Source organism: Hyaena hyaena, unplaced genomic scaffold (assembly GCF_003009895.1).
Source record: "Hyaena hyaena isolate Hyena2069 unplaced genomic scaffold, ASM300989v1 scaffold_207, whole genome shotgun sequence".
NCBI lineage: Eukaryota > Metazoa > Chordata > Mammalia > Carnivora > Hyaenidae > Hyaena > Hyaena hyaena.
The window spans coordinates 1,251,647-1,276,314 of record NW_024080836.1 but is presented as its reverse complement, the minus strand read 5'-3'; the positions used below and the strand labels follow the sequence as shown (position 1 = coordinate 1,276,314).

The window sequence follows — 24,668 nt, the reverse complement described above, 5'->3', positions numbered from 1 at the left end:
TCAGTGAAGTTGAAGCACTTTGAAAATCTGGGGGGAGAAGTGCCATTTAAATGCACGAATATAAAGGACTACAGATTTTTGTATTGTTGCAGTCTTTTTCTTTCGTAAAGTATGTGCAAAATTGTGAACTCTAAAGGCACTTAGTGCTGAATGCTGTGGAGATTGGGAAACCTTTTAAAGCCTCTATTCTTTCCTGCTGAACAGCAAGACTGCTCAAATGTCAATCCGCGATTTGCCTCTCCAGGGTCGCTGTAAGATTCTATGTGGGAGGTGAACTCATTTATGCTACGATTTTCGAAACATATAAAATAAAAAAGGATTCGATTTTTTTGTTTGTTTGTTTTGTTTTGTTTTCAGTGCAGGGCCACGAAGAAAGGAAGGGGGGTGGTCAGCCTGGCCTCCTAGTTCACACTGATGGGCAGAGGTGAGATAGACCAGGAGCTCTCAATGAAACGGTGATGCTATTTATAAGGCGCTGAGAGATCGCAATGTCCTGCCGAGCCGGTAGAAGCCAGCTTCAAGGGAATTGTCTTCAGAGACTTTCACAAACTTGGCCCAGCTCTGGGCACATGGCTCACCCCCTAGGACCGCCTCCTCAGCCCCTCACCGGCTGCCAACCCAGGACACTCCCCCGCGCCCTCCGAGGGCTGCCTACCTGTCTGCAGCACAGCCGCGGGTCCCGTCCGGAGGGGGCAGGAACGCCCGCGCCTGCAACCAGGGGGCAGGCGCCAGGTCGCGGGCGTCGCCCCTCCCCTGGGCAGCGCCGCACACCTGGGCGGCCAGCGGCGAGTCCCGGGCAGCCGCCCTACCCGCGGCGCTCTGCCCATCTTGCAGGGAAGTGGTCATTGTCGTCGGCCGGGGGGTCTCGGGTGTCACGGGAGACCCGGCGCTGGGGGAGAGGGAGGCCGGGCGGCGGGAGGCGAGGCGGCTGCTTGGCAGCCCGAGCGCGCTGCAGGTGCGGTGGCCTCGCCGCCTGCGCTCCGGGCCCGGGCGGCTCAGACGCGCGGCCGAGCAGTCGGCGAGGCGGCGGGGGAGGGGAGGGGGCGGAGGAGGAGGGTGGGGAGAGGGGAGGAGCGGCCGATGGGTGGGGGCCGCGGGCGGCGGGGCGAGGCGCGGAGGGGGCGGGGAGGGCGCCGAGCGCCGGGCGGGCCCCGCACCCGGTCCGGGACGCTCCGGGGCGCTGGCGTAGGTCCCGCGGCCCGCACTGGGCCCTCGGCTGCCCGCGCGCGAGGCCGGGCCGCCACCTCCCCAGGTGGGCGCCCGAGCGGGAGGCTGAGCCCAGGGTCAGGGCGGGCCCGCGCCGCTGGAGGCGGGCACCCATGTGAGCCGGCGCTCCCGCGGGGCTTGCCTTGCAGAGAACAGGCGGGGCTGGGGTCTGGAAGGCGCTGACCCCCAGACCCTTCCTTTCGTCTTGCTCTGAGATCACCTAAGCTGTAGCTGGGCCGCCATGACAGGCCCCACCGTGCCTGGAGGCCAGGGGCCATGGGGTAGGTTTGCCCCAGTCCTTCCCCCACGTGCCTCGTCTTCCACTCCTGCAGCCCTAGACGGGGCGGGGGAGAGGGGTGGATGAGGGAGCCGAGAGCACAGTCCCTGCAGCGTAGGAAACTACTGAGATGTTTGAGAATTCTTAGTAAGGCATGGATAATCTTGAAGGTGTCTTGGGAATTCGAGAAAGAATGTTATTTTTCTTTTAATAAGAGCAGACTTCATTTAATGCGTCTCCACTCTGCCATGTCCTATCCCACCTTCAGACAGCTTCACAAATGAGATGTTTACCCCGTGTTACAGATAAGGAAAGTGGGGCGCAACAGCTTGCGCAACATAGCACTAAAAATCGGTGCCGTTAAGCTTCCAACTCAGAAGATCCCTTCCCAAAAACCCAGACTATGTGGAATAGAACAGTAGTGCCCCCTTCTGTGATCTAGCGTTCCTCCCTTTCAGTTGCCTGTGGTCAAACTCCCTCTAGAATAGAGGACCAGCCTTTAGTGAGATAGTCAGAAAGTAGCCTACTTTCAATGCACACCTCATTCACCTCACTTCGTCTCATCAGGTAGGCATTTTAGCATCTCACATCATTACAGAAAGAAGGGTGAATACAGTACAATAAGATATTTTGAGAGAGGCTGCATTTACATAACCTTTATTATAGTATATGGTTATAATTGTTCTATTTTATTACTAATTGTGATTGCTAGCCTCTTACTGTGCCTAATTTATAACTTGAAATTTATCATCAGTATGTATGTGTAGAAAAAACATAGTATATATAGTATATAATATAATATGTATTATAATATATATTATATAACATGTATATAATGTATAGTTACGTAATACATTATAATATATACCTAATCCATATAGGTGATTCAGGGTGGTATTATCCATGGTTTCAGGTATCTGCTGGAAGTCTTAAAACATATTTCTGCAGATAAGAGTGGGCTACTGTAGTTACATTATGCTCGCCTTCTGAAATTCAGCAATCCTATTCTGAAATTCTGGGTGCTGCTTTATTTCTGTTCTTCCAGTAAGTTCCACCATCCCAGTGCACTGTTGAGGATTTCCAAATGTTTTACACACTCTTTGTTCTTTGACCAAATTAGGTAACATCTGTCCCTGGCATCTGTTTCGCCAGGTTTTCTTAACCTCCACAACCCCTGCCCAGGGAAAGGCAAACACTGCCTCCTGAAGAAGTGGGCAAAGCCCTCTCCTCCCTACACACACACACACACACACACCAGAACACCAAACAGTGCTAACAGCCAAGGATCACTAATTCTAGCTTGTGAGGAAACCTGGAGTTCTCTGGGAGGCAGAAACTCTTTGAGCCAAAGAGCTTATGGAATCCAAGTTCTTCGTTTTTCTGATGTCAAAATTAAGACCCAATAAGGAGCAGTATTGGTATGAGTCACAACGGTGAGTGTGATCTCCAAGCTGTTATACACAATGCAGTACCCGTGCAAGGACAAAAGTGTAGTCTCCTGAGGGATAAAATCAATAATATTAGTCATGATGAAAGCTAACATGTATTGATGCCATGTGCCAGGTAAAGCCCTCAGTCACCTACAGTGCCCTCCTGAATATGGTCTGGATTCTATGTGTGGACTTTAAAAGAGTTTCATGTAAAAGGAAACATTGAGGACATTCCAGCAAAATAAAGAAGAGGTTATGGGGGCGCCCGGGTGGCTCAGTGGGTTAAGCATCGACTTTGCCTCTGGTCATGATCTCACGGTTTGTGAGTTCCGAGCTGACATCAGGCTCTCATCTGTCAGCACAGAGCCCACTTTGGATCCTCTGTCTCCCTCTCTTTGCCCCGGTCCCACTCAGGCAGGCACACGTGCTCTCTCTCCCCCTCAAAAATAAACAAAAAAATTTTTTAAAGAGGTTATGTATTTGCAGATAACTTGAACTTCATACATAAAAGGGGTACCAAAGTGGTTCAGTCAGTTAAGCGTTAGACTTTGGCTCAGGTCATGATTTCACACTTTGTGAGTTTGAGTCCTGAGTTGGGCTGTGTGCTGACAGCGCAGACAGAGGCTGGAATGTGCTTTGGATTCTGTGTCTCCCCCTCTCTCTCTCTACCCCCACCCAGAGCACACATGTGAGTGTGTGTGTGTGTGTGTGTGTGTGTGTGTGTGCGTGTGTGTGCGTGCATGCACATACACGGTCTCTCTCTCAAAAATAAACATTAAAAAATTTTAAGTTTATTTAAAAAATTTTTTCATGTTTTTTGTTTTATTTTGAGAGACAGAGAGTGAGCAGGGGAGGGGCAGAGAGAGAGGGAGACACAGAATGTGAAGCAGGCTCCAAATTCTGAGCTGTTAGTACAGAGCCCCATGTAGGGCTTGAACCCAGACTATGAGATCATGACCTGAGCTGAAGTCTGACGCTTAACCAACTGAGCCACCCAGGTGCCCCTGAATAAATAAACTTTAAAAAAGACATAAAAAAACCTTTTCTTTTTCTTCTCCTTCTCCTGTTTCTCCTCATCATCATTCTCCTCCTCTTCCTTCTTCATCATGATCACTATATTCATGCAAAACCCTTGCAGGCAAGCCATTTCGCCTCTAAAATGCTATACTTTGAGCATCTAACAGGAGGGTCAATCAGTGGTTGAAGTTTATTCTTGCCCTACTTCCAACAATACCCTCTCCTCTCTCTCTCTCTCTCTCTCTCACACACACACACACACACACACACACCAGCAAGCTGTGTTTTTTGTGAGAGAAAAGGATAGGTGGAAACTTTATATCCTTGGAATCACTGGAAATACTATTTCCCAGTAGTGTATCCTGCTCTACTTCCCAGTATAAATGTTTAACCTCAAGGAAGAGTGTTCATTTGTCGGAATGAGATCTCAATTGTGTCTCCCCTCTCTGGGCATTTTCTCATTTAGTGACAATCTAGGGAAGATCCATTTGCAGGTTTTGTGCGCCTTCTCTGATCCCCATGGCGAAAATTATAATACCTGCAGTCATTAGGGGCACGAGCAAAAAAAAAAAAAAAAAAAAAATAAGTAAATCTCTGAGGAATGAGAACCTAAATAGTTGTGTCTCGTAGGTTGGTGTAAAATACTGAATTTGCGCCCAGATACCTTGAGGCTCTGTACCAAGAAGTATTAGAATTAGCTCATTCACATTTTTGAAGCAAGCCAACAAAAGAACTAGTTTTTCTATCTAAGAGGTTTACAAAAAAATGATTCCAAATAAAGAACTGAGCAATATAAAAGCAGAATACTATCAGACCTAGTACAGCCTCAGAGAATACAGAGGCATTTTTAATCAAAAGGGAAGTTAAAAGGGGAGATTTTCCTTCCCATAACTGACAAAGGTTTTGGAAATGATGAGGCAGATGTGTTGGTACCAAGAAAACAGCAAGGCAGATACCTTGGTACCAAAGAGCAAATCCTCCCCTGAGTGGCTGCTGTCTTTTTTGACTTGAGCCTGTAAAATTGCAAAGGAAACAGTTTGTCTCTTGGCTCCTCCCTGACTGCGATCCTTGTCAGCCCCTTTACATCTCTGTTTCCTGTCTCTCCCTGGGGATTCTAGCCTTTCTACCCTTCAAGGAAAATGTGTCATCCTTGCTCTACTCTCTCTCTTAGTCATCAACTCAAATTTCTGAGGCCTTTATGGCGGGAAAGATAACATACATAGAAGAAGCTCTGAGACAAAATTGTATGATGACTGATCACAAGGCAAACACTGATGTTAGGTGGTGAATTGCATTAGCAGTTCTCTAAAAGCCCCTCCCTGCAATGGCGATTTTTATGGTAATCGACTCCTAGTTTAACCGTAAGTGTCCACCCCTAAGCACAATAAAGTAGGTTGTCTCTTTTTGACCTTTATATAAATGGGATCATACTGTACGGCCCTTTCATGCTTGACTTGGTTCTCTTAGGGTATTATTTACACTATTCCTTTTCAAGTAGCTGTAGCTCTTTCATTCTTCTACTGCATGTAAATACCACAGTTTATTTATCCATTCCACTACTGATAAGCATCTGGACTATTTCCAGCTTTTGACTATTATTAATGCTGATGCAGTGGGCCCTTTGTATCCATGTCTTGATGCACATGTGTATCCATTTCTGGATGGTACACATGCTGGAGCGGCATTGTGAGGTCATGGTATGTGTGTGTTCAGCTTTAGCAGATACTGACAGTTTCTCAAATTAATTCTGCCAACTTTGCCACCAGCAGCAATGTATACATTTTCCCAGTTCTTCACATCCTTGTGGATTGGAATATTATTAGAATTTTCACGGTAGACATTCTGGTTGAGTAAATAGCTGTATGTCATGGTGAAATTTGACCTTTCTTGTTGAATGATGAGGTTGAGTACTTTTTGTAAGTGATTGTTGCCATTTAGACATCCTCTTTTGATAAGTACCAATTCAAGTCTCTTGCCCATTTTTTATAAAGTTACTTTTTTAATTTTTTTTTTTTTTTTTTTCCGAGAGAGAGACGGAGAGAGTATGCGCGCCAGGAAGGGGCAGAGAGAGGGGGGAGGGGAGAATTTCAAGCAGTCTCTTCACTGTTAGTGCAGAGCCCAGCTCGAGGCTGGATCTCATGAATCGTAAGATCATACCTGAGCTGAAATCAAGAGTCAAATGCTTAACTGACTAAGCCACCCAGGTTCCCCACTCCTGGCCATCTTTATGTTGTTGTCTTCTTATTCTCTTATAAAAGTTCTTCACATATTCTAGTTACCAGTTCTTTGTTAGTTATGTTTTGTTAAGTGTATTCCTCCATTCTATATTTTATATCTTATACTTCTTAATGCTTTCTTTTGATAAATTGAAGTTCTTAACTATAATATAGCCATTCTTTAATAATTAGATGTTTATATCCTGTTAGAATTTTTCTGTATATATTCCAGAAATGTATTGTTTTGCCTTTCACATTTAAATCTGTGATCCACTGAGACAGATATTTTTATCCTAGGGTATGAAAAGTGTGAAAGTGTCAGGGTGTAAAGATTGTTGTTTTTTTTTTTTTCTGTATAAACAGGTAATGTCTACAGCTTCCTTCATTGAAAGGATTATCTTGTCTTCACAAATTTCCAATGCCTCTTTTGTCATAATTTAATTGTCCACTTATCCATGGATTTTTTCTGGGCCCTCTCTTCTACTGCACTGGTTTCTTTATCAATATTTATGCCAAAATCTCATTGCCTTAATTACTACAATTAACAAAAATTTTTAATTTTCAGTAAAGCAAAGAATTTCATTTTGCCTTTCAATTTATTAATTTTAGAATTAGCTTCACAAGTTTTACAAAGAGGTACAGGGATTTTGACTGGATTGCAATAAATCTGTAAATGGTTTAGAAAGAAATAATATTTTTATGAGAATAACATTCCCAATCCTTAAATTTTCTGTGTCTTTCCATTTAGTTATATCTTTAATTTGCTTCAATGATGTTTTATGTTTGTCTTCATACTTTGCACATATTGTTAGACGTGCTCTTAGACATTTGATATTTTTACTAATTTGGATAACTTCTTTAAATTCGATTATCTATGATTTGTTGTGATGAGAAAAAATCTGATTTCTGTGTATTGATCTTTTTATCCATATAATTTGTTTTATGCATTACTTTTAAAAATTTAACTGAAAACATTTTTAGGTTTTCAATATACATGACTATATATTGTTTATGAATAATGACAGTTTTATTTATGTCTTTCTAATTTTCATATCTCTTATGGATTTTTCTAGCCTTACCATACTGCTTAGGAATTTGAATACAGTGTTGAATATGACTGATGATAGCATAGATTTATTTTTATTCTTGATCTCAAAGGAGTAAATATTAAATAAAATAGTATCATACTTTTGTCATAGATATCCTTTATCAAATAAGGGAGGAGGGCTCCCTCATATTCCTTTTTGCTAAAAAAAAATTTATCCAGAGTAGATATTGAATATTATGAAACAGCTTTTCTACATCTACTGAATTGATGGGTTTCTTCCTTGGTTCTATTAAAATAGTTATGTTTATTTTTTTTTTAATTATAAGCTAAACATACATTCATAGAAAAAACCCTACTCATTCTTGGTTACATATTTTTGATGTTTGCTGATATTTTGTTTACAGTTTTTGTAACTATGTTCATGAGTAAGATTGGTCTGTACTTTTCTTTTCTTATAATGTTCTTCTGAGGAGTTGGTATAGGGTTATAATGACCTCAGACATAGGAAGTAGTGTTTGTTTTTCTCTCCTTAAAAAGTGTATATAACATTGGTGTTTTTTGTTCCTTCATTATTGATATAATTTGCTTGAAATCCATGTGACCCTGTGGTTTCCTTTGTGGGAACATTTTTAATAAATGATTCAATATCTTTAATATTTATAAGGCTATTCTAAATTCTTATTACTGCTGGTGTTGATTTTGACAAGTAGTATTTTCTATGAATCTATCTTGTTCATCTAAATTTTCAAATATTATAGCAGAAAATTATTCATATTTTCCTTTTAACTTTCTAATACTTAAAAGATTTATTGTTTGCCCTGTTCTTTATTCCTAACATTGAGTATTTGTGTCTTCTCTTTGATTTTTTTCTTGATTATATAGACTAGAATTTATCAATTTCAAAGCTTTTCAGGAATAATCTTATTGTTCGTGTTCTATAAAAAACACTGTATAATAAAAATAAGCAATATAAGCAATACAATTGTTTATTTCTATCTTTCTTATGTTCCTCCTTCCACTCTCTTTGGTTTTATTGGCTGTTCTTGGTTTTTTTCCCTAAATTTTTGACACTGATGTGTATAGCTCATTGATGTTTAGCTTTTCATATTTTTTTTATATTCACATTTAAAGACATATTTCCTTCTAGGTATTACCATAGTTATGGTCTGAAGCTTTAATCAGTTGTATTTTCATTATTATTCAGTTCAACATGTTTATATTTCCATTGTGGTAAAGATTTTTCTAGCTGTCTTTCTATTTTTTCCTATTATATAGTTTAATTATCTGGTCATAGAATATACCCTATACAATTTCAGTCCTTTGAAATTTGTTGAAACTTGCTTTATGGCCCAGCGTGTAGTCAATATTTTCAGTATTATGTGTATGCTTGAAAAGAAGGTGTTTCCTGCAGTCCTTAGATTTACTGCTTTATATATATTATATTTATTTATATAAATATAAATATAATTTTATATAAATTATATAAATATATAATAATATAAATATACAATTATATTTTATATATATAAAGCAGTAAATATGTATATATATATATATATATATGGTTTGCTCAAATATGTCACCCATGTTTAGATTCTCTGTTTTTGTACTGATTTTTTGTTTGTTCTGTCATTTTCTGAGAGATGTTATATTTCAATCTCCCAACTCTGATTGTGAATTTTTAAATTTATTTTTACTCTGTACATGCTATTGTTGCCATGTTTTAAGTCTGTATTTTTAGAAGTTAGTTACAGTGTGTTATTTTGCAAACTTAAAATTATTAGACCTTCTTGGTAAATCAAAGCAATTAATATTTTGAGATAGCCTCTTTCATCTCTAATAACTTTTCTGCCTTCAAGTCTTCATTTGATGTTAATACAGTTTGACTGATGCTTTATGGTACATCTTTTTCCTGTACTTTGTGTCAGCATTCTTTTTAACTTCATGTTTTAGAAATGTCTCTTGTAAATAACGTATGATTAGGACTTTTTGCTCATTTCGCTTTTATCCAATCACCTGGTCATTATTCTTAACTGAACCATTTATACATTTTGGGTTAAATCTCTATCCCATTGAGTGCTAACTCTAACCATTTCTGTGCCCCTTTACCCCTGTTTACTTATCTTATTTTAGACTATTTCATATTAGTTTATCTTTTCTTCTCTGTTTATTCATCCCATTAGAACCACTTCCATCCTTTTCCACCTGCCCTAGGTTGCATGAAGGTCAATGTAATGGAAGACATAAAGGTGCTTCCTTGCTCTCTGACTTCTGGTTGGTTTTGTTCAGTGGAAGGCAGCAGCAGATTTGTTCTCTTTTTCCCCTGTCTGCCAGGTTTCACAGTTGCCCTCCTGCATACAGTCCACTGCTTTTGAAGGTGTTACCTGCCCCTCTTCACAGGATCATATGGAAATTTCGGACTGGGAGAACGGCACAAATGCTGATACTCTGGCTGCTGCTCCTGTTGTGAGTAAAAAACTATCCTTTGTCTCTGACCCAGGAATCTTGTGCCTTCAGCCAGCATCCTTGAAACTACAGGAGAATAATTTTTCTGCTCGCTAGTCAGTCAAGTAAAGTTTCAGACTCTTCACAGTTCTTGACACAATGGAGTTCTGTACTGTATCCTTTTGTTGTATTTTGTCTTGTTTAACCTTGTTCACATCTTTATAAACTCTCTTCAAATTGACCAGCTTGAGTATACTGTACTGCTTTTTTTTCCCCATTTATTTATTTTTGAGACAGAGAGAGAGCATGAATGGGGGAGGGACAGAAAGAGAGGGAGACAGAATCTGAAACAGGCTCCAGGCTCTGAGCTGCCAGCACAGAACCCGTTGCGGGGTTCGCATCCACCAACCGCAAGATCATGACCTGAGCCGAAGTCGGACGCTTAACCGACTGAGCCTCCCAGGCACCCCAGTACTGCTTTATTAAGTTGGAAGTAATATACATTTATACTTTTCTTTTAGTGATTATATCAGAGGTTACAACATATATCCTTGATTTCCCAAAATATATTTATTTCATTTTGTTATCTTTCCAGACAATGTAAGAATCCTAGAACAGTTTATCTCTATTTACCCTGCTCTCAACTTTTACGCCACTGTTTTGTATACAGATCTCTACCTGTGTTCATCTACTTTGTGTCTCCATAGGGCATCATTAACATTATTTGACACAGTCAATACTTATTTGTTTTTACTCATATATTTACCTTATTGTTGGTCTTCACTCTATCTGAAATCATCAAACTATAATCTACAATTTCTTCTACTGACAAATCCATTGGTTATTATCTGTTTTGTTTGTCTGAAAATGTTTTTACTTCACCTTCACTTTTCTACATATAACAACTATGTTGGGATACAGTTCATATACCATATAATTTACCACTTCAAATTACAATTCAATGGCTTTTGATATATACACAGATCGGTGCAACCAACATTACAGTCAAATTTAGAACATCTTTATCAACCCCGAAAGAAGCCCATACCCATTAGCAGTCACTCTGCATTTTACCCATACATCCCAGGTAATCACTAATCTACTTTCTGTCTCTATAGACTTTTTATTCTGAACATATTATATAAAAGGAACCATACAATATGTGGTCTTTTATGACTGGCTTCATTCACTTAGCATAAGTTTTCAAGTTTCATACATGTGGGAGCATGTATCAGTACTCCATTCCTTTTTAATTGAGGAATAATATTCTGTCATATGAAGGTACATTTTGTTTACCCATTAATCTATTGATTGATATGTGGATTTTTTCACTTTTTGACTATTGTGAATAGTGCCACAATGAGTATTTGTGTACAAGTTTTTGTGTGGATGTATGTTTTCATTTCTTTTCATAACTGCAGAGCCATATGAAAACTCCATGTTTAATCATTTGAGGAACTGCCAGATTATTTTCCAAAATGTCTGTACCAGTTTACTTTCGTACCAAGAATGTATAACGGTTCCACTTTTTTTCCCATTCTGACTAACACTTGTCATTATCTATCTTTTCAGTATAGCCATTCCAGTGGGTACCATGTAATACCTCTTTATGGTTTGGAATTTGCATTTCCCAGAGGGCTACCAGTGCTGAACACCCTGTCATGTGCCTTTTAACCATTTGTATATCTTTGGCGATATGTCTATTCAGAGCCTTTCCCCACTTTATAATTGAGTTATTTATCGTTTTATTATTCAGTTATAAAAAATTTTTATATATTCTGCATATAATTTGTGATATGCAAGCATTTTCTTCCATTTTGTGGGGGGTCTTTTCACTTTTTTGACGTTATCTTTGAATCACAAAGTTTTTAATTTTAATAAAGTCCAGTTTATTGTTTTATTTTCATACCTGTGCTTTTGGTGTCATATCTAAGAAGACCAAGGTCACAAAGATATACTCTTATATTTTCTTCTAGGAGTTACAGAGTTCTTGCCTGTATATTTAAATCTATGATATATTTTATATATAGTGTGAGAAAGGAGTCCAACTTTATTATTTTACATTACCATATCCAGTTGTTTCCAGCATTATTTATTGAAAAGACTAATTTTTTTCATTGAAGTATCTTGGGATCCTTGTCAAAAATTAATTGATCATGAATTTGAGGGCTTATTTCTGGAATTTCAGTTCTAATTCATTGTTCTACAAGTTTTTCTTTTGCTACTACTACACTGTTTTCATTATTGTAGATTTGTAGTATGTTTTGAAATTGGGAATTGTGAATCCTCCAAACTTGTTCTTCCTATTAAAGATTTTTTAAGTTATTCAGTGTCCCTTGAATTTCCTCTTGAATTTTAAACTCAGCTTGTCAGTTTCTACAAAGGAGCCAGCTGAGGTTTTCATAGGAATTGCACTGAATCTCTGGTTCAATTTGGGGAGTAGTTTCTTCTTAAAAATATTAAGCCTTTCAGTTCATGAACATGGGCTATCTTTCCATTTGTTTAGGTCTTCTTTGGTTTCTTCCAACCATGTTTTGTAGTTTTCCAATTATAAATATTATATGACTTTTCATGAATTTGTTACTAAGTATCTTATCTTTTTTTTGCTAATGTAAGTGGAATTATTTTCTTAATTTCATTTTTGGATTTTTCATTCCTAGTTTTTATAGTTTAATTTATATAAATACGTTTTTGTGTACTGATCTTGTATCCTGCAACCTTGTTAAACTCATTTATTAGTTCTAATAGTTTTGGGGGGATTTTGTTGTTGATCTTAGTGGGTTCCTTAGGATTTTCTGTATACAAGTTCATGTCATTTGCAAATACAGATGGCTTTAGTTCTTCATTTCCAATCTGGATACCTTTTATTTTGTCTTTCTTTTCTTTTCTTCTTTTTTCTTTTCTTTTCTTGCTTTGCCTTGCCTTGCCCTGCCTTTCTTCTTCCTCTTCCTCGTCTTCTTTCCCTCCTTCTCCTTCTCCTCCTTCTTCCTCTTCTTCTTTTGTTTTTTCTTTTACTTAATTGTCCTGCATAGAACCTCTAGTACAATGTTGAATAGAAGTAGTGAGGACAAATATTCTTGTCTTGTTTATCATCTTAAGGCTAAAATATTCAATCATTTAGCCTTAAATATGATGTTAACTGTTGGTTGTCATAAGTGCCTTTTATCACTTGAAAAAGTTCACTTCCAGTCCTAGTTTATGAGTGTTTTTGTTATGAAGAAGCATAGGATTTGTGTAATATTCTTTTCTGCTCACATTCCTACTTAAAGTATGTCATGTTGGCTATAGAATTCTTGGTTGGCCTACTTTCTTACAGCATTTTGAATGTATCCTTCCATTGCTCTGGCTTAATTATTTATATTGAGAAATCAACCCAGTTGAATTGTCAATTATTTTAAAAGTAATGTGACTTCTATCCTTCCTCCCCCTTACTCTTAAGATTTTCTTTTCTTCTTGGTTTTCAGCAATTTCACTGCGATGTACTTAGACAAGGATTTATTTTTATTTATTTCTCTTGCAGTTTGTAAGTGGTCTTGAATTTGTGACATAATATTATTTTGTGAATTTGGAAATGTTTCCAGACATTCTCTTTTAACAAGTGCTTCTTCCCCTTTCTCACTTTTCTCCCTTTCTGGGATTTTAATTGTACTTATCTTAGACCTTATCATTGTGCCATCCTGTTCTTTTATGTATTACCAACAATTTTATTTCCCTGTACTTTATTCTAAGTATTTTTTCCTGACAGCTGAGCCCAAGATATTAATGAGCTCACCCATTCATACATAATTTTGGTTACCCTATTTTTAGCTTCTAAATACCCAATGAAATTCTCAAGCTTGTCTTTTATCTCCTTGAAAATAATAGGTGTTATTTAGAATATGTGTTTGATAATGCCAATATTTGAAGCCCCTGTGTTTCTCTATCATGTGCTGTTTCTGTTACATTTTATCCATGCCTTATTGTCTCTTGGTGCACCTGGTTATTTACTTTTATTGCTTACCTGACATTAATTTGCACAATAATTGTAGAAATAATTGAAGGCTTGGGATGATGCTAGTTGCTTCCTTTAGAAAGAATTATATTTGCTTCTGCCTAGATCCTAAAAGAACTAGCATTCTGGAGTTACCTCATCTGGAGATGATTCAAAGCTGAGCTCTAAGTCTCCTAAAGACTTACCTACTCTGATTCTCCATCACTGCTAGAGTACATCCTCTTGGTGACCCATCCCATGTCAAAGGGTGTTAACTAAGACTCCTTTCTCCACTTCTATAGTGCTCTACTGTCTTAGCCCTCAAGAGAGCATAAAAAGTTGCTCAGCCTTTCCACTATTCTCTAAAATTGACAAAATGCTTCATTTGATGAAGCATTTTTATCAGATCTTGGCCTATTAAAATAGGACTTTTGTAGCCACGCCCTCCCATACACATAATGCTAACTATACTAGCAAAGCAGTTCATCAATTGTGGGAAAGGCTTAGTTATCTATCTGAATTAAAAGCCATGCAGTTTTTCAGTGGCTTTTAGAAGAGAAAGTCAACCCCTGGGTTTAAGTTCTTTTAAGATAGAGGTTGCTACTAAGGCCAGCTAGTGCTGGACTTATTTCATAGGAACACAATCTATTAGAGATCCCATTATCTTATGGTAAGTGGCCTTCTGCCACAAGTGGCCATTTTATTTTATTTTATTTTATTTTTTTATTTATTATTATTATTTTTTTACAAATAGTTTATTGTCAAATTAGTTTCCACATAACACCCAGTGCTCATCCCCACAAGTGCCCTCCTCCATGCCCCTCCCCCCTCCCCCCTACATCCATCAGTTCTTCAGTTTTTGTCAGCATTCAAGAGTCTCTCATGGTTTGCCTCTCTCCTTTTTCCCCACCATTTCCCCCCTTTTTCTCCCTCTTGGTCCTCTGTTAAGTTCCTCCTAATCCTCCTATACGTGCAAACATATGATATTTGTCCTTCTCTGCCTGACTTATTTCACTCAGCATAACACCCTCAAGGTCCATCCATGTTGCTACACATGGCCAGATTTCATTCTTTCTCATTGCCATGTAGTATTCCATGGTATAGATAAACCACATCTTCTTGATCCATTCATCTGTTGATGGACACTTAGGCTCTTTCCATGTTTTGGCTATTGTTGAGAGTGCTGCTATGAACATTGGGGTACATGTGCTCCTATGCCTCAGCATTTCTATATCCCTTGGATAAATTCCTAGCAGTGCTATTGCTGGGTCATAGGGGAGTTCTATTGTTAATTTTTTGAGGAACCTCCACACTGTTTTCCAGAGGGGCTGTACCAGTTTACATTCCCACCAACAGTGTAAGAGGGTGCCCGTTTCTCCACATCCTCGCCAGCATCTAGAGTTCTCTGATTTGCTCATTTTAGCCACTCTGACTGGTGTGAGGTGGTATCTCAGTGTGGTTTTGATTTGTATTTCCCTGATGAGGAGGGATGCTGAGCATCGTTTCATATGTTTGTTGGCCATCTGGATGTCCTCTTTGGAGAAGTGTCTGTTCATATCTTCTGCCCATTTCTTTACTGGGTTGTTTGTTTTTCGGGTGTGGAGTTTGGTGAGTTCCTTATAGATTCTGGATATCAACCCTTTATCTGATATGTCGTTTGCAACTATCTTTTCCCATTCCGTTGGTTGCCTATTAGTTTTGTGGGTTGTTTCCTTTGCTGTGCAGAAGCTTTTAATCTTGATGAGGTCCCATTCGTTTATTTTTGCTCTTGATTCCTTTGCTTTGGGGGATGTGTCAAGTAAGAGATTGCTGCAGTGGAGGTCAAAGAGGTTGTTTCCTGCTTTCTCCTCTAGGGTTTTGATGGTTTCCTGTCTCACATTCAGGTCCTTTATCCATTTTGAGTTTATTTTTGTGTATGGTGTGAGAAATTGTTCTAGTTTCATTCTTCTACATGTTGCTGTCCAGTTCTCCCAACACCATCTGTTAAAGAGGCTGTCTTTTTTCCATTGGATATTCTTTCCTGCTTTGTCAAATATCAGTTGGCTGTATACTTTTGGGTCCACTTCTGAGTTCTCAATTCTGTTCCATTGGTCTATGTGTCTATTTTTGTACAAGTGGCCATTTTAAATAATCCTTATGCCTAATTAAAAACGAAGTTTCTAAGAACAATAATTGAGTTGACATGCAAAGCTACCGGTACTTCTTATGAATTTATTCATTCATCTCCTACCACAGCCTTCAGATGTTCAACCTGATTTATGTAAAAATTTTGGCATGCTTATAAGTTCCTATAATGCCCCAATTAAGTCCCCTTACTAAAAATGTTTCAGTGACTCTGTGATAAGCCTGCCTGTGCTTCTCTTGCTTTGTGGGAAGAAATTTGGAGCTCCAAAACTATCAGCCTGCACTTTTATGAGCCACATTCAGTATAATATCTTCTTTTTTTTTTTTTTTAAAAAAAAAAAAAAAAACTGTTGGAAAAAAACCCACAACAGTTCTCCAGGGAGCATACTTTATTCTCCAGGCCTGGAAGCATGACTTTCAATGAGTGCCTATCAGCACATGGGTGCATGCCTGCCTTTATTAGATCAAAACTGTGCTCTCTAAGACTTCTGAGCTCCAGATATGACTCACAGAGATTCTGCCACCATTGTTTAAGATGAAAATGTAAAGTGCAGCTATTTTATATTTCAATGTATTTACTTTCAGTGGCTGAGTATAGTTCCTTTCTCATTGTTATTATTTTTTTAAATGTAAACAAATTAGGTGCCTCTAATTTAAACATCGATGCAAGTAAAGCAGAGGCTAGCCTTGAAGGAATGTCTTAAGTGAGCATCAGGATTAGAGGAAGGAAGGAAGGAAGGAAGGAAGGAAGGAAAGGAGAAAGGGAAGAAGGAAAGAAGAAAGGGAGAAGCATGATAAAATATAAATGAAAATTTACTTAAGGAACATTCTGCAGGAATTGAAATCTCAGGTAATGATTTTTAAACCAGCAAGGCACCATGGATTTTGGCCTAAGGAGATCTGATTGTAAGGAAATGCTGCTATATCCTTATTTTCCTAAAGATTCTCTTTTTTGCTAATGGTTCTAAGAAACTTGGATTTTCCAAGAAAATTAAAATATACCTGCAAAATTCAAATGCTTGTGTAAGAAAGTTCAGTATCCTATTTTAGTCCATTTACAATATTCTGCATTCTGTGTACAAATTCTTCCTTTCGTTTTAGTTCATGTCCTTTCCTTCTTATCAGTATTGGCTTTACCTTGTTTTTGTATATTTTGGTTGTTGCTGTTATTTTTAATGTTATCTTGCTGTATGTGTGCAGGTCACTTCAGATGTTTTTGGAATGAACCTAGTGATGGAGGGATGAATATATAATAATAATAGTTAACAGCTTATAATGATCATTATGTTCTCTGTAGTTTTGTGAAGGGCTGCTAAATGACCTGCAAAGTGAGTATGGACAAAGCCAGAGAAACATTATTTTGTTAAGGCTATTTGATTTTATATTTTCCCTTCCACTTGTGCCTAGCCACAATGTCAGAGGGATCTCTCTTTTATTAGACTCTCAAATATCACAAGGATAGGAGGAATCTAGAGACAAGATTTTAACCTCTCTTCCAGTGCTCACCTAGTACCATGTAAATCTCATGCCATCTAAGGCCTGCGTCACATGTCCTCTTCTGATGCCCAAATGTCTCTCTCATAAGAGGGCTTATCCAATGTGCAGATGATGCCTGGATAGTATTCCCTTCCTTTAAGGATAAGATGGGTCATTTGTTCCTTCTTTAGCATTGATGTAGAATGTATTGCCTAATAGGGATGGCATTCTAACAGTATGACAAACAAGGCCTTGTCTCAGCCTCCCAAGAAATTTAAATAATAGATTAGCAAGCACATGGTTTTACAGGAGTACAATTGACAACTTAGAAAGAGGTGGGGGAATAATGACATTTCTTTTGGCTTGATACTGAAATCTAGTTTTTGACCCTGACCTGCCTAAGGACAGATACTCAATTGAGTTCATTCTTTCTTATCCATTGATTTATCTTTGCCACATGAGGACTCATAAGTATAGTTCATTATTCTATCCTTTTCTCTCATCTTTACCCCCAGCCTCACCATGAGAAAATGCCTTGTGCAGAGATCTGTGGCAAGCATTTTCATCCCTACCTTTTTAAGATCCATAGGAATATTTCAGAACCTGTCTGCAAATTCTTCAGGAACCTGAGTAAAATGGGAGAGGAGTATCATTCTGGGATCTCTCTTGGATTTGATATCCCAGGTGCCATCTCTCCATACACATGTATGAAGAAAGAAAACCCATCTTCCTGTTTGAGAGGTTGCCCCATCTGGCTATCAGAGCCCAAGACCATCAAATATTTGAGTCTTTTCCCCTTCTCATTCTGATTCCATGCAGCTACCTGGTTAGACCATGACAAGTAGTCAGTTTGTTTGGCAGTTGCATTTTCAGTATAAAAAAAAATTGTTAGAATGATTTTATATGTCAGTGTTAAGGATATTTTTAGCAAGAGTTGTATTTACTAATCCAATCAATTTCAAGTCATTTCTCCAAAGTAGAAGACTAGATTCTGGGCTGAGGTGAATTTAGACTCTAGGACTGTTAGCTCCATGAAGGCAGGAACTATATTTATCTTGTTCATCAGCCTCTATTTTAAAGTGGCTGGACCTTAGATGGCATTTAATATATCTGAATGAATGAAAAGTCTACCTCCTTAGGCAACTGAGAAGTAGCTACCCAATTGGATTCACTCTTGATGGCATCAATCATATCACACCAAACGTCCTTTGAACTTCTTGGTAAGCTGTCGTACTCTTATTTTATGGAGGTTAAAACCAAGAATTAAAGTAGTTAAATAAGTTTCCTATTATCACAAAGCTCAAGAATGACTTTGGAGCCTTGATGTAGAGAAGTTCAAAGCCCATACCCTTTCTATTGCATCATGGAAACCATAGGAATAAATCAAGCTAAATAAATTAGAGATCACAAGCTAAGCTGGAGCTACCAGGTAAAGCTTCTTGGAAAAGATTAAATTTGAACTAGGATTTAAAGGTTATTCAGTACTTTAGCCTAGAGACAGGATACACAATATCAGCAAAGGTAAAGAAGCAAGGTCTTGCATGTTCTACTCAAGGAACATTAATAAAATTCAACTTTAGTGTATAAGCTGTAAGTTATAGGATGATGGGCAATGGATCTATAAAAGTATGACACATCATTAAATTCTGGAATATGAGATTAAGGAATCTGAACATCATTCTAAAAGTAGTCAGAAACAAAGGTTTTTAAAGAAGATACAGAACATGATTAAAGCCATGCTTTAGAATGATGATTCAAGTTGACGTGTTCCTCGACTGGAAGTGAAGAGACTAGTTATGACGTTATTAAAAGTAATGCGTGAAATGATACTGACGATGGGACAGTAAGAGGGGAGACAGGATTCAAGGAGCTGAGTCTCAAGGCAACATAGGTAGGGAAATTGAGCATTAACAGAAACAGAGGATTTACACTGATGATGTAGGAAGACCATGCATTTGGTTTTGTAGATAATTACATTTGTATTGTTTTGTAGTATATCCAAATGTAAGTGTCCAGCACAAAGTTGGAATGTGAGCCTGTAACTTGGAAAGTCTCAGATAGGGTCAACTATTTAGAATTCTTCCTCAGAGAGGCAATAATTGAAATCATAGGGTAGATGAGATTATCAGAGGCAAGGGTATGAAAAGTAAAGAGTAAAGACTTGAACTAACCTCACTCAGGAACATTTCGGGTGCAGAAGGAGGAAGAAGAAGCCTCAAAGTAGACAGAGGAGGCGCGGTCAAAGAGGTAAGTAGTTATTACTTCCCTCAGGGGGTTATTTCTGCTGGTTTCAAGACTGAGAACTACTGTCTTAGTTTAATGATAGAAAATGATGAAAATAGCTAGGAGGAAGTAAGCTGGTAAATATGGATTAGGCCAAGGCAAATTTGATGAGCTGAATAGAATTTTTTTGTGGCCATTTACTGAAAAAATTTCTTTTACAATGCTACTTCAAAACTGCCTTATTTTCCCAAACTTTCTCCCACGGTTTTGAATAAAGTAACAGGCAATACTAATAATGGATAATGGATTCCTAATAAATTCTTAAAACATTCAGGAATATTGTCCTAAGCCAAGTTTTGATTCAAATGTGAGATGAATTACTAGCAATTGATGTTATAGCAGACTTTGAAATGAAAATAGTCAATTGAATGACTTATCTCAGCTATTAATGTACTCTTTTTCTAATATTTTGTCTCTGAAATGCTAATCCCTCTTTGCTCTCTGGTTTCCTATCTTCTGTAAGTTAGATAATGTCATTTTACTTTTTAAAATTTCCAGTTTGACATAAGTAACATTTGCTTCTTTATCCTTTCATAATGCTAACGCCACAGAAATACTATTCTATCTTCAGATATTTTTGGTTGATAAACACAACATATTTCTACTATTTCAGTATGCAATACTCTTATAGAAGGCAACAAAAAAGTAAAAAAAAATAACTTTATTATTCAAGATCAAAACATGTTTGCTTAGCCTTAAGAATGTGCATATTTAGGGGCGCCTGGGTGGCTTAGTCGGTTAAGCGTCCGACTTTCGCTTAGGTCATGATCTCGCGGTTCGTGGGTTCGAGCCCCGCGTCGGGCTCTGTGCTGACAGCCAGCTCAGAGCCTGGAGCCTGTTTCAGTCTGTGACTCCCTCTCTCTCTGGCCCTCCCCTGCTCACGCTGTCTCTCTCTCCTAGAAATAAATAAAACGTTTAAAAAAAAAAAAAAAAAGAATGTGCATATTTCATAGCTTTCTGAATATATTTTGCTAATTTAGCCTTGTTCTTTTTGAATAATAAAAGCTTTGGCAAATTGCTTTTTAATTGCAGAAAGAATTTTTCTTCAATTAATCTCTGTTATAAATTTCAATCAATATAAGAAGCCCTGAGAAGAATCTGTATAAATGCAGAGACTATTTAGAAATTGTAATCTCTTTATTTATTTTATTTTTAATTTTTTAAACATTTTTTAATGTTTTATTTATTTCTGAGAGACAGAGAGAGAGAGGCAGCCTGAGCAGGAGAGAGTCAGAGAGAGAGGGAGACACAGAATCCGAAGCAGGCTCCAGGCTCTGAGCTAGCCATCAGCACAGAGCCCATTGCAGGGCTCGAACCCAGGAACCGTGAGATCATGACCTGAGCCGAAGTCGGACACTTAACCGACTGAGCCGCCCAGGGACCCCTATTTATTTTAAAAGAACATTTTGATTGGCAGAAAATAGGACAAGAAATCTATGTCATGATAAATATGTTCGGAGAAGACAACTAGAATAAAAATTAAAAAAAAAAAAAAAAAAAAAGATGAGAAACACCCAATGGCAATTTAACAGAGTAGTCTCCAATGTCTAATAATCCATATTACAAGGTGAAAACATCAAGCCTCCTATTTGTAATTATTTCTTGTCTAAAAAAATAGAAAAGAAGTTAAGCTGTCCTAATCTTTAATATAGATATTTACACAGGAAGGCATGGATCATACACTGGGTGTAAGGTATACGGAGAGTATGTTGTATCATTTAAAGCTCTTTGAGAATTCCTCCATCACTGCTGGGTACCCGATCAGTATTTTGCTATGTATTGCAATTTCCTTTTTCCCTTAAGTGAATTTTAAAATGTATTATATTAAATATTATAACCTTTAAATGTTTAGTAATGAGGAAGAAAATGAGCACGAAATCGTTTTGTCATACAAAGAAGTTTACTCCTTGTGAGGTACTCGAAATGGTTGTTGAATTAAAAGGTAGCTTACCTGTTTTTCATTTACAAATTAAATAAGTGCTCAAATTTGCTGAACTTTGCTGCAATGATAGGTTGTAGATATTGTTTGAAAAAAGAAATATTTTAACTCATCCCATCAAGATAAAGTTGATGTTTTAATAATGAGTGATTCACTGTGTCTCATTAATATAGCAAAAGCATTTTAAAAATGAACCTTTAGAGATGTTTCCATTGTTTGTGATTTTGCCACATTTTAACAGCACATGTAAATATGTCTTCTATAAATACTCTCAAAACTGCTTCTTAATTAAAAAAATAACATTGCATAATCTGTTAAAAAATCTCCTAAGTGATGATTTCAGTGGATCCTGAACACATTGCTAAAAGTATGACAGTGCAACAGCTTCTGATGAGGTTTCAAAAACAAACGATTGGTACCCAAAAAAGCACCAAGTTACCAAATTTCACCAGAATGTTTGCATAATTGGCAGATGAGACTGAAAAACGAGGATCAGAGTTTCCTAAGTACTTCCCTTGATGTACTTATTCCATTGGAATATACAGATTTTTTCTGGAGTATCTTTTTCACCTGTGTTAGCCCTTAAAACCAGGTTTTAAAAAAAGCTGAAATTTGGGGCACCTGGGTGGCTCAGTCTGTTAAGAAGCCGAGTCTTAATTTCAGCTCAGGGCATGATCCCAGGGTCATGGGATAGAGCCTTATGTCAGGCTCCTTGCTGAGTGTGGAGCCTCCTTAGGATTCTCTCTTTTTCTGCCTGTCTCTGCTACTCTTGCTCTCTCTCTCTCTAAAATAAAAATTAATTAATTAAAAAGCTGAAATTTTCACTCTCAGATCACTAAATGTAAAAATAAGAATTTCATAGAAATTAATACATTGTTTTCACTAAAAACAACTATCAGTATCTTAATATTTTGTTTATTAAAACCAAACATTTTATATATCATTAATAACTTTAAGAATTATTTAATCATTATTTAATCTCTAATCTAGCCCTTTATCTATTTACATAACTATGTATATGTTGCATTTCATACAATATAATAGTACATTAGTAGATTCATACATATTTTACAGATTAATATATATCTATGGGATACACAAAATTTTTTTCACTCTTAGGGGTTTACTAATAGTTTAGAGTTTACTAAATCAATAGTTTACAAGCAGTTTAGAGTTCACTAAGTCAATAAACTAGAATGAACAAAATAAAATGTTTTTCTGTCAGAGTAATAATTATATTGAAGATTAAGGAGTACCTTAATGTCTGTTACCCTGTAAGTATCAGCCAGAGCCATATTATTACATTCATGAGCCCTACACTCTTCTGTCTTCATGGGCCTCTTCTTCCATAAGAAATACTTAAATTCTATCACTGTTTTGGTATAAAGATGAATATATTATCATTATGTTATTTTCTCTAAAATTTATTTTTTTAATTTTTTATGTTTTATTTATTTCTGAGAGAGACAGACAGCGTGAGCAGGGGAGGGTCAGAGAGAGAGGGAGACACAGAATCCGAAACAGGCTCCAGACTCTGAGCTAGCTGTCAGCACAGAGCCTGATGCGGGGCTCGAACCCACGAACTGTGAGATCATGACCTGAGCCGAAGTCGGACGCTTAACCGACTGAGCCACCCAGGTGCCCCTATTTTTTTTCTTTTGATTTTAAGATAAACTAAAACATTTGTATGAGCCCCTAAAAGTATTAAGGGCCCCAGGTACTCTGTCACTTTGATAATTTGGTCTTGGCACCAACCCCTTAAGAGAGGAAATAAAGCTTCCATATTTAGATTTTACTTTCATACCTACTACACTATTAGTTGAGAAATAGCCACACATAAGGGACAGTTATACGTTTTGAGAAAGGGCTAATGTGCCACGTGGTATGTATTTTCTTCGAATAATCCCTCAAAGACATCAAGTCTTCCCGCATGAAAGATGGCGGATTCCTCAGAACAGCAGGTAGAGTGAGAGAAAGAAGAATGTGGACCTGAAGCTGCCACCTAGGAACAGGTGGGTGACGGGAGAAGAACATGTGCAGTTCCGCAGGAATGGAGGGCCCGGTGTGCAATCAGGTTCAGCTCTGAACTCCTTCTCTTGATCCACAGGTCTCATCCATCCAGTCTTTCCTGTCTCGTCATATCCCACGTTACCTCTTTGTCATGCTTCCATCGTGCTGGCCTTCCTACCATCCTCAAACACAAACATACTAGCTCACTCCGGCCTACAGCTTTCTCCTGACACAGTCTTTCCCTGCCTTGGGGTAAAGCTACTCCCTTGTGTCACCTAGGCCTCTGCTGCATGTCATCTCCCCAGATAATCTTTTCTACCACCCCTTTCCTTACTATGTTACGTCATCCTATTGTATTTCTTTCATTGTACTTACCACTGTCTGAATCCGTCTTGATCATTTATTCATTTGTATTTGTTTACTGCCCCAAATGAAATAAAAGAGGACAAGTCTGCCTTGATCGCCTGTAGCCCATCAGTGCCTAGAACAATGCCTAGCATTCAAGAAATACATATCAAATGAACAAGCTGAGCTCACTTTAACAGCTACTTCAATCCCTCCCTCCTCTACTTCCATTCAAGCAGCTCAGTTCTTGGCATTGTCTGTGGTGTAACCTTTCCTTTTTAGGAATGCCACCTTTTTAGAAATGCGACACTTAGTTTAACATAATGTATCTGAAAACTACAATCCTAACAGTTACAGGATAGCATAGTACACAACTAGGCAGCTGAGAGAAACCTCTCCAAACACCTTAAATACTTGTATTCACTGGTGCTAACACATTTCCCATGAGTATGTATCACACAATTATTGGCTAACTGAAACTCCCTCTTGTTACATAAAACATCTTGTGCTATAGGTATTACTGAAGTGACAGTTTGGGTGAAATGGCATAATAGAGTGTACCCAGTGATCATATATCTGCTTCTTACAGTGGAGGCAGCGAATGCAATGCCTCATGTTTAAATGTGAACAGCATCATTTTAGAGCCTTTCTCCAGCCATTTAGAGTTATTCCCAAGTAGGGAAGTTTTAAGGGTTTTATTCCCTATGGGACAGTTGTGGTAAGCCTACTGTCAAATGGCCACTAATTGGTAATCCTCAGCTGGAAAATTAAACTACAGATATTTGAGTCCCCCACCTCCCATTTCCAAATACCAATTTCAACTTCAGTCATGAGTCCTTCTTCTGGAATATCTTCAATTTTCTGTTCTTCCTTATCAGACTG

At 37.9% G+C, this 24,668-nt stretch overlaps 1 protein-coding gene and 1 long non-coding RNA gene across 2 annotated transcripts in view; one reads left to right on the top strand and one right to left on the bottom strand.

The window, feature by feature from the left end:
* GRB14 (growth factor receptor bound protein 14) overlaps positions 1-861 on the bottom strand; it is a 120,623-nt gene extending 119,762 nt beyond the window's left edge. Inside the window, exon 1 of the mRNA XM_039241999.1 lies at positions 656-861. Within this exon, the coding sequence (XP_039097930.1) occupies positions 656-846 (191 nt within the window). The 5' untranslated portion in view covers positions 847-861. The remainder of the gene's footprint in view (positions 1-655) is intronic.
* Positions 862-23,350: 22,489 nt separating this feature from the next.
* On the top strand, positions 23,351-23,827 carry LOC120238311. The gene is made up of 2 exons (XR_005530178.1): positions 23,351-23,443; positions 23,539-23,827. It is a non-coding gene; the product is annotated as an uncharacterized LOC120238311 (long non-coding RNA).
* Positions 23,828-24,668: the final 841 nt, after the last annotated feature.